The 10,865-nt window shown below is 40.4% G+C and overlaps 1 protein-coding gene across 5 annotated transcripts in view; it reads right to left on the bottom strand.

Annotated features, from left to right (window-relative positions):
• Nucleotides 1-442: 442 nt before the first annotated feature.
• SPAG9 (sperm associated antigen 9) overlaps nt 443-10,865 on the bottom strand; it is a 111,108-nt gene continuing 100,685 nt past the window's right edge. For 4 of the 5 annotated variants that reach the window (XM_044419965.1, XM_044419969.1, XM_044419968.1 and 1 more), the window contains 4 exons: nt 9,434-9,472; nt 8,220-8,396; nt 5,557-5,703; nt 443-4,145 (listed from right to left, as the gene is read on the bottom strand). In XM_044419965.1, coding sequence (XP_044275900.1) covers nt 4,030-4,145; nt 5,557-5,703; nt 8,220-8,396; nt 9,434-9,472 — 479 coding nt within the window. In that variant the 3' untranslated portion in view covers nt 443-4,029. The remainder of the gene's footprint in view (nt 4,146-5,556; nt 5,704-8,219; nt 8,397-9,433; nt 9,473-10,865) is intronic. The other variant, XM_044419967.1, reaches the window with a different exon arrangement.

Here is a 10,865-nt window from a genome sequence, read left to right as displayed (position 1 = left end):
CAGTCCTCGTATGCAGTCTGCTAGTGTACACATGCATAATTGTGAAAGACCAAAGGAAAAAAAGATACAAGGATATTTGTCACAATTCTAGGGCCATTTTTGTTTAAATGCCCTCAAACTGGGCTTGCTTGAAGTTCAAGGAAGCAGGCAAGCAAACAAGCCACTGTGAATGAAAAGGAGTCAGAGTCAAAGCTGGAATGGCGGAAACAAGCCTGGCTGCTCCACGAGGAACACTCACCTCTGGGGGCCCCCACGGGGTGGTCGGCAATCAACCCACACTGCACAGCTTATTCACAGGGTGGGTTGTCATATTGTGCATGAAAATCAGTCTGCAATTAGCTTTGCACTGCTTTGCCTAAGCCTTATCCCATCAAATGAAAATACCCTTAATGAGCATCTGTGCTCAGGAAAACATCATCCAAGAAAGACACCAGAGCAAGTGTGCATTTCATATACATATTTATATATATTTCATGTACAAAGTTACATTCTGAACCCCCAAGGATTCAATAATAAATACTGAAATAACTTCACTGCTATATGAGCTTTCTGGCTCACAGAAAAGAAGCCTCGGGTTTTAAACAAACAGCAGGTTTAATGCTGCAGTATCTCAAGGTTACAGAGGCAAGAAAAATTCAGCATAAAGTGTCTAGACAACATTTTCAAAAAGTAATGACCATAAAATGTTTTAAAACATGTTTAAAAGATTGAGAAATGTGCAGCAATGAAACTGTTAGAAGGAAGGAGAATATTTAGTGTACAGAACATTGTTCTGAGGTGCAACATAGGTTGTTACAATATGGCATAACCCTGTTAGGAAAATAATGTTAGCATCCACAAGGAAGTGCGTATTTCACTCTGTGTCATTTTTACAAACTCAGGACCTTAAACAAGACTCTTTATGCACATGGTCAGCTGAAGAGTGCCAAGTCAGTTTCAATCCTTTGGTAGCTTTCATAATACTCACATGGAAATAAATATTCAAACATGATCTTCAAGACACCATGTTCTTTAGAACAGTTAGCATATTACAGGATTATAAAACATTTCTTAGTTACTAAGGCAGCCTATGATAAAGTGTCTAACACTCTGCCAACTCTACTTGATCCAGCGCAGGAAGACCTTACAAGAAATTAATCTGGCAGGATAGATAAACTTAAATTGGACCTTTTACCATGCAAGACACATTTACTCAGACAAATCATGTGCTGCATTGTGTGTGCTTGAAATGCTCTCTCAAACTATTAACAAAGCCGTTAACTATCAAGAGATTCATTCCTACTGATTTTAGAACTACGAGTACTTGATTCAGAAGACATCCTGAAAAGGGATTATTCTCTCTTAGGCAATCGTTTGATGCATGCGAGTTAGCATTTTTCCCACATAGTGTTAAAAAGTGCTTGGGAACAGGGAGTGTACTAATCTCAGGGGATGGTGCTGAATCCCACCTTCTAAACATGCTAATCCTTAGGGCAGGGGATACGTTTCAAAACAAACAAGGACCAGTGAATGTGCGCTCATCCTTTGCTCGCACTGATAATAGTGCCATAGTTTCTGTTGTACTAGCTTTGCAGCTGTGAATAGCAGTTGATCCAATGAGAACAGAAAGACACACTTTACCCAGTACATCTGGCAAGTCATTACTGAGGCTACCCAGATGCATCTGTTGTCTGACAGCAGTGAAGCACTTCAGAGAATAGCTCATTAACCATTTTAAAATAAAAGCGCTACACATGGAAGAGGGAAACAAGGAAGGCAATCTTTGTACCTGTTTCCAAATATGTGAACTTGACCATTCAACCTTTCATGAAAGATCTGGAGAACACTTTTCAAACAATCATGTCCATAAATGTGAGAAGACCAGAGGGGCCGAAGATGACTGGTTCATGCAACTCGGAAGGGACACCAAGCATTTCATCTGGTCACCTCATTTAACGAGCTGCCTGCACAATGCAGAGTGCTTGAAGGACAGTATTGACTTCTAAACATCTATCTTGACAAGGCTTTGTGCCACCTTGGGCACAAACAGTGAAATTCTTCCTGAGCATCCTCTCCAGATTGGTCGGCAAACTCTCCCAAGTTGGGAAAGTGCTGAACGGTGCAACATAAACATGGCGCTAGCAGGGACTGTCCACAGGCAAATCCTGAGGAAGAAAGGGTGGGAGAAAGACTCACGCTTCTCTGGATCTTTCATGGAGGTTTGAGTGTTCTTTTTCTTAAATTTTCTAAGCACAGTTGCGCCACCTGTAAGTTCTGAGTAAATTGTGATCGCTTGTCACTTTTGGCATATTGGAGGGAAAATACCCATTACCAAGGTATTAGACATTCAATAGTTTTTAACCACACATTTCATGGTCTAAATACATACTTACCATAACTTAACTTGTGTACAAAATATGGTGTTTAAAAAGTGTTTATACATATAAATCTCTAACCAATAGACCTGAATGGAGTTTTACTGATTTTTTCATCAGGTAAGACACTCATCTCTTTTTTAAAAAGCTGCCTAAATAAATATTTACACAATAGACCTCAGCTTAACATGATTTTAAAAAATTAATATGTGTATATAATATATATATATATATATATATTTATATAAATACATGTATCCTTGACTGACGATAAACTGCTCCTATTGCATAAAATGTTTAGGCAGTTTTTCAGGACTGTTTCTATTTTTTAAAATGCTGTCATCTGAGACTTTTGAAATTCTCCCATCCTGTCACTTTAAATATTGTCTGCTCCCATCTAATGGGGACAGCCAGAGTCTCTTGGTGGGCACTAGCTGCATGTTTATATTTTAAACCATACTTTCCAAGAAATTAGTTACTAGAAAGCTGTTGCACACTCTGAAGAATTAATCAACTTAGTTTTGCCATCAGCTGGGTAATCTGAAGCAAAGGAGGATGCCCAATCTGAAGCTTCTACTGAGAAAATGAAATAAATTGTAGCATGCTATTTCTCTGTTTCCTCAAACTTAGAGAAAGACCCCCTGCCCCCCATGCCTTAATATAGTAGTGCTGGCCCACTGAAATCAGTGAGTACACCAACGCAAGTGACACACCCTCTCCTACCTTATTCAGTCCCCAGGAGAAACAAGCCATATACAATTCATTAATTAAATGGGCTATGAAAAATAATGCGCTTTAGGGGTTGCTTAAGAAGTTAAAGCTCTCTGGTATTTTGTTCCTTGTTTGGATCCTTCTGTATCAAGTGCCATGTGTTTACTGACTGGTACGCAAAAAGGGCAGACAAGAAATTTATAAATCATTCAAAGAAGGTCCTTTGTGATTAATCAAGTTGTTCTCCAGTCATCTCATGTAAGAAAACTGTGAAAAAATTTTTCCCACAATATACCAAAATCCTCATTATTAAGGACAATACTCTTCATTTTTAGTGATATTAGCAACTAAACATAAAACTTATGGTACCATCAGTGAATTTCTAAAAAAATCCCCTTTTCATCTCAGAGAATATGATATGAACAAAAGGCCTTCAATTTATCTGTGTAAAGTCTGGTAGAATTTATAAATAAAAAACTAAAGACTTACAACTTGTTTTTAGCCCTCAAGGAATGCACAGAGTATAACCTAAAGATAATTATTCTTGTATTTTTAAATGCTACCCAGAATATAACTTTGCTGCTTTACTCAGGAAATGGTGTTCAAATGAATCTAAAATGTCTGTCCAAAATTTAGAATGATTTGTGGTAGAAGTTGGAGGGGGAAAGGATTATATTACAGATTGCAGTGGCCTTAGTGTTAAATTGTTTTAGCAAACACAATACAGTATTTGTCAATTTGGGGGAATATTTCTTCTTGATACGTAACACTGATGCGGTAAAACAGCACAAGCTAATTCTCGTACAGTTAAGGGGTTGAGAGGTTTGTGATATAATGGCAAATGGCAAAGAAATGCTCAAACTTTATGCCGTGAAAGAGATTCCACAAAATTAAAACAAAATTCCAAAGACATGCAAACACTTTTGCAGTCTTAAGCTGCTTTCCTGGGGTGCAGGTGGGGATCTCATTCACTGCCACACATAACTTGCCACACTATCAGGTGGCTTCTCTCTGCTTTGGCTACGGAAGGCTCAAGCTGCAACGCTTCGCCCAGCAGTTCTGATTCACCAACTTCATCACCTGGAATGCAAGACGGAACCGGTTGGCTGAACAGGCCTTCAAGACTGGAGCAACTTAAAACCAAAGCCCAACACCCCCCCCCCCCCCCCGCCACCAAGCTGTCACCCACTCCTACAATTACTGAAAGCACAACGTTCTCAAAATATACTGAATTGCAGGGAAGAGGTGTACCTAATGTACCTAATGGCACGCACTGTTAGAACATGCGGTCTTCTGCTGCCCTCAAGGAAAAAAACAGGTCATCGCTCCGAAAGCAGGCACCTGCCTTGAGATCAGGTGAATTCTGGCTGTGGGGAAGCTTGGCAGTACTCTCTACAGCATCCTTCCCCAACCTAGAGGTCTTCAGAGGCACTTGGACCACAACTTCCAGAACTCCCATACAGCAGGTCCCGACCAGGCATTCTGGGTGTTGCAGTCCAAGCATGTCTGGACGGCACAAGGTTGGGGAAAGCTGCTCTACAGCAAAAGGCTTCCAAGGAAGGAGTGAGCAGGTTGCCTGGATTTTAAAAATCCAGATTACCTGTATAATTCAACACTATCCATTTCATGAAATTGAAGGGAAGAGGTGAATTATTTATTTTAAATAATTTAAAATAATTATTAATATTTATTTATTATTATTTTCCCAATATTTTAACATTTAATTGGTTTTATCTTTGATTTTATCATTAATGGTCGGATGCAGTGTGTTGTTTGTTGGTATATTGTTGTTTTGTTTTTTGTAAGCCATCCAGAGACTCTAGTATTGGACAGCATATACAAACTTAATAAAATAAAATAAAATAAAATGTTCAAATAATCACAGGCTTGAATAAACTTGTGGGAATACTGTGTTCTAAAGTTTCTATACATTATGAGCTACTGTAGTGGAATGGGACAGAAGAGAATGTACTCTATCGCTGTGTTATAGAAACTTAACTTCTGGTTTTCATCCCTGCCATACTCAAGTATGCCTCAGGAAGGGAAGGGAAGGGAAGGGAAGGGAAGGGAAGGGAAGGGAAGGTGAGACAAGAAAAGTATGCAGAGACTAAAGGGGGTCTGTGCTAGTGAGATTGGCATAGCTCTTAATGGCCCCTTGAGGAGACTTATGGGACCCAGCTAGATAGAGGGGGAAATTCTTGCTGATAATATCTGATAGCCTATCAGCCTGGGGCAGATTTTCTGTTTTCAGAAAAGCAAACGATTTGAGGGGATAATTTATGCTATCTAAATAGTCATTAATGCACTTGCAGTTTTCTGAGAAACAAGAATAAACAGATATAGATAGAAGAGGTTTAAAGAAACTCTCTCAGATCAAATTAGCTTTAATCTTACTTGCAATTCAAGGGGAGGAATAAAGAAATGATTATCCTTGTCTTGCAGTATTTTACTGATTTGTTAATACAGCTAATAAAGATGTTTAAAGCTTTACCCATCCGGAAGTCAATGTAACCTTCTCCTCCACTTAGGACCAACATGGATTTTAAAAGTGCCTGACTGTTTGACTCCTGTGCCGAGATGGTACTTTTATCACCAGGTAGCTCTGAGCTTCCTCCCACTTGTGGACAAATTACTTGACCTACATGGCAGAAAAGGAATCAGCATTACAATTTACAGTACATATGTCAACACGAGTGATTAAATAAATTTTTGCAAAATATTGACAATCTGAATGCCCCCCTCACCTACCCCCCAAACACAGAATAAGCCTTCATCTTGGAATACAAATGGCAGAAAAACATAATGAATTTTATTCCCTACTTCACAACTTGGAGTATTTGACTTGCTTGGCTAAATTAATGCCACCTCTTACAATACACAAAAGAAAATTGTATATCCTGAGGCATGAGCTACAGCAAAACTTAAATGTTGCACCAACAATGAAATCAGCCAGATAAGTGACTCAAGAAGAAGCCACCAATTCCATGGTCACCTCCATGTTGCTAAGACAAGGTAGACTACACAACCCAACACAACCTACCTAAACCAGGAGTGGCAGCTCCTGCTTCAAAGGCCAGTTTAATTCGGACCTGAATTTATTGAGATTTAAAGGTACTTCATGGACACAGTCCCTCAGATATACACTGTATAGACATCTCAGTTAATATTAAAGCCATGGCATTTGTGTGAAAAAGGAATGATTCAGAAAATTAGATACAGATTCTCTCTCTCTTCGTGGAGTATCTCCTTATACACGGGGATAGGATTAATGCTTGGGATGAGCAAAGATCCAAAGGCTTTTGAATTGGCACCTCGCTGACACAATGGATTCATCCATCTCCAGGATTTTGTTGAACCAACAGCTTGTTCTAATATATGAGATGGCTAAACTGAAGGTCTTGTTTGCTGCCTACCAGGGGTTTCCAACAATAATGCCCATGGTATCCTAACATCCTAAATATGTAAAGGGCACCAGATTGTGGAAATTCAGTCAAAATTTTGGTAATCTTCTCTTTGCTGGCTGTTGAATTGATTCAGACTATCTACATTAAGCCGGCATACTGCAATGATCATATATGTCCTCCTATTCTCATCAGTCTGCACAAGTGCATACTCCAAGCATCAGCTATAAGCTCCTACCCAAAAGCTCTCTTCCTATTTCCATATCCTTGTCTCTCCTTCCTACTTTCTACTTCTCCCTGTTATCCATATTCCGCTGTTGCCCCCACCCCCCTTCTCAGATATCTGGTGCTTTCTACCATGTCCACAGGGGTTACAATCACGGAGACGCAATGGCTTAATCCCACACAACCAAGATTTCCTTGGTAGCAGCTCTACGTTTGCATCTGGTGTCCCTTCTGAAGTTCTGGGAATTTGTCAAGATCCGTGCTGCTCTTGGTAAAGAAGGAGACTTGAGACACCCGGCTGCATACAGAGATGCTGCTCACCCAACCCTCCTCTGCATGGGAGCGAAGCCAGGGGGTGTCTTCCCTCTGTGGATACATGAAGGCCACATCCCTTGCCTCTCCAACTGCACTTCAGAAAACAGGTTTTTCTGAATCCCTCGAGTCACCTTATTAATCCCTCTACTGCCACCTGATCTTCCCCAGTCTCTCCTCCCAGCTATAGTCTTGCCTAATGTAGGCTTCAATGCCAGTGCGTTATGGCAGTGACGAAGCACAAATGTGTCTTGTTCACGGTGTGTAACACTGTGAACTCTAAAAAAAACACTGATGTGCCAGTTAAAAAATGAATGAATATGGGGGCTGCAATATATGGGCTGTGTTGTTTGCCATTCCCTTAGCAACTTTGTTTATTTTGTTCCCTTTACTCTGTTTTATGTTAGCTTTTCCTTTGTTCTGTATTCTTCTATGTAACTGTATATATTGGAAAATTAAAATTATTTAAAAAAAATGAATAAATATGGAGTTTGGAAGAAGTACTGATAACATAACAAAAGAATATCCATAAGGAAGTTCCTCGAATGAAAATCCTGCATGTTGGAGAAGCATTGTTCAAGATTCTCTTCTCAGTGGATGAAAAGTAAAAGGATTACTGTGACAGATTCTGGGAAACCTGGAAGGAGCATGAAATAAAGATACACTGCACAGGCCCTGCAGTTTCAGGATGATGGTGCAGAAACCACATTATTCTATCACCAGAATGCCCTGTGAGTGGTTTCAAAGCAGTATTCAAGTGTCAGGAACACACTCAGGAAAAGTAGCTACAGAACATCTCCCTTTAAAAAAATGTGCTTCATGCTCTGCTCTATATATTCATTTTATTAGCTCATGTTGGTTTTGGATAAGCATAAAAATGCATGCTCCTGATTTCAGCAAGCAGCTTCATCAGAATCAGATTGCTTTTTCCTCTTAGACTGAGTCGTGAAGAAGCATTTAAGTCAACCTTCTCCAACCTGGTGTCCTTCACATGGGTTGGACTACAACTCCCAGCATTCCTACTATTGATCATGCTGGGCAGGGATCAAGAAAATCCAACACATTTGGAAGGCATCAGGTTGGGGGTGGCTCCCTTAAAGGGCTCCATAAATACATCCAAGCAAGGAGTATCTACCACTTCTTCCAAGGACTCTAAATTCCCCATGCATCCTTAGCAAGTTGAAAATGGGTGGTAACAGCTACTGGCAAAACTTACCAGGTACTGCAACGAAGAACTTGACTGCATCCCGATGCCCATGGAAACAGAGCTGTGCGTGTGCCATTGAACAATAAGGTATGAAGGTCCCTGGAGTCACTTTGTCACTGTTTTCATCACCATATACGCGTATTACACTGCCTGGACGGTTGCCAGAACCCACAGTGGCTTTGTTAGCTACACAGAAAGAATGGAAATATTTTCCACTTGAAACTGCTAGTTGCCAAGATGCTTATTCATTAAGAAACCTCATGGTACCAATCTAGAAGCTAAAGCCAACTTAGAGAAATGAAGCAGAAGGGGCAACAAAATGCCAATTCAAGACAGAGCTGGAAAGGAATAAAAGACAGCATGCTTAGTTATTTGAAGTTTCTCATAGAAAAAATGGAGTAGCTTGCTAGTCTAGCATAAATGTGTATTTTTCTGGCAAAAAACCGCCCACTAAATTTGCAAATAAGGGCAGGTCCTAAAAATAATAACTGAAATGAACTAGTAATCAAAAACACCCTTATATGCTTTGGTGTGTGTGGGGGGGGCGGGGGGGTTGTTTGCAAAGAGTGATTCCAGGTCGGCACAAACATCACTGAGTGGCAGGGCAAATGAACTCTTACTGTGTGATTGGTTGTTGCAGAGCGAGAGGAATCTGCCATGAGACTGTTCTTTCCAGAGGAAGACTTTCTCAGCAACAATGATTACCAGCTCTCTTAAAACCAAGAGTGGCTGGATGAGACAGTTTAATGGTCTTTGATGGGTCTCAGAAGCCTTGCATTCACTTCTAGAAATGGATGTTTAAAAGTGTGCATCTTCTTGTGATTTTGTATGCTAGACACACAACACTATCTCCATTTCAATCGGTATCAGAGGAGGGAAAGAAATATGATTTGTAACAAGAGAAAAATGATGTGGATTAATGACAATTAAGGTTATGGTATCACAAATGGTGCTGGAAGAAAAACAGAAGCCAGCATGAAAAGTTCAGCTGCAACAAAATATGAAGGCACTACACTGCTGAGCAGGACTGGTGGTCATTTAGCAAACATAAAATACTGCAATGCAGGTAACTGCAAGTGGAAAAACGGTTTAGGAACATACAAACAGGGGAGTAAATTTTAGAACAGTGGGGAACAGCCTTAAAGTGGCCATTAGAGAAGCCTGAGAGTACAGAACTGGTGTTTTGTTTTGTTTTATTGTTTTGGTTTGGGATCAGCACTTACCCCTCAGCCCCAGTAAACGTCCCTGGTGGAGGATTACAGCTAAAGTAAGGAAGGAGGAAAAGGGGAAATGGATAGGTGTGACAGCAGAGGAGAAGGGTTAATGAGAACCCACCACTTGTGTTCTGCCATTTGATCAGAGCTCTCTATATTAGCTCCTAATTACTGAAGATTCAATAACGTAAACAAAACTGAACAGTGTCTTTCCTGCAAAAAAGTTGTAGCTTAGGAGGGTAAAGATCGTAGCAACACCTTGATATTGTGATATGCTGGCAAGCTGTGTTTCCCCTTTCTTTGTTTTCAAAGGAACCCTATCGGAGTTGACAGACGCTGTCATCTCCACTTCCTGGAGGGAGAAAAATCCATCAGCCATATGAGCACTACCCAACAACTCAGATGGTTTGCTGTGACACACCACAGGAGCAGGTGGGGCGTGGGTAGGTGAACGGTGCTATTTAGAACTCCTTTCCACCACTGCCCCTATACTTACCTAGGCCCGCACTGCTGTGCTATTGATGCTTTCCAGGTGGCGAGGATCACGCCACCACCATTATCACCCCAAACACTGGGACACTTTCACTAGGGGCATACGGGTGGCCCATCTTCAGCGGAGCTGCAAGCTCCGCTACTAAGAGCTGGCGGAGTGTACCTGCCCAAGCCAGCCATGTCTGTAGAGCCCAGCCCATTTTTACAGAGACCAGTAGAAACACATGCCAAAATCCAACTCCTCTTTCCCATTCTCCAGAGCATTTTCACTATTTAAAAACCTGCTGTACGTTTTGAAGTATTTGTCTTTATTGAATGCACACAGGCAACACAAAATCAGACATTTAATGGATGATCAATGTAATGGCACAGCATGAATAACAGTGCATGTGATGTTCAAAGCGATTAATATGAAATTCATCATAAGCAAATTAATAAACTTCTAGTTATTTAAGATACTGAGACATTCTGCAATGATCTACCACACCACGCTGCCAATATTGCTAGTATGTTATGTATTATCTCAGCTTAGTGACAGGAAATTTGTGTATGCTTAATATGATTAAATTATTCAAATATGGAAGTCCCAAACAGAGTTTGGAGGCGAAGACCTATAGAATGAAGTGGGAAGAAAACTAAACAAAACAGTACTTTATAATCACACATGCCTTTGATGCAATTCAAGAAAATATTTCAAAATATTACATTGCCCTTTGCTTTCCTGAGCTCAGAACATAAGTTTTTAACTCTCTATGCATATTTCCCAGCTGGGACTGTGGAAACTACAGAGGTGAAAGTAGTCACCTAAATTTTCTATGAGGAATTTCAGACTAGACAGGGGGACAGGAAAAAAGAGCCACATTATAGCTGGGGTCTACTAAGGAAGAAGTATGGAGGTTGTAGAAAAAAGATGAGGGGCCACAACACTGTTAGGAAATTACCCCCATTA

This window comes from Varanus komodoensis, unplaced genomic scaffold (assembly GCF_004798865.1).
Source record: "Varanus komodoensis strain SLA01 unplaced genomic scaffold, ASM479886v1 scaffold11, whole genome shotgun sequence".
Taxonomy (NCBI): Eukaryota; Metazoa; Chordata; class Lepidosauria; order Squamata; family Varanidae; genus Varanus; species Varanus komodoensis.
The sequence above is the reverse complement of the archived record's forward strand: the minus strand, read 5'-3'. Positions and strand labels throughout refer to the sequence as shown.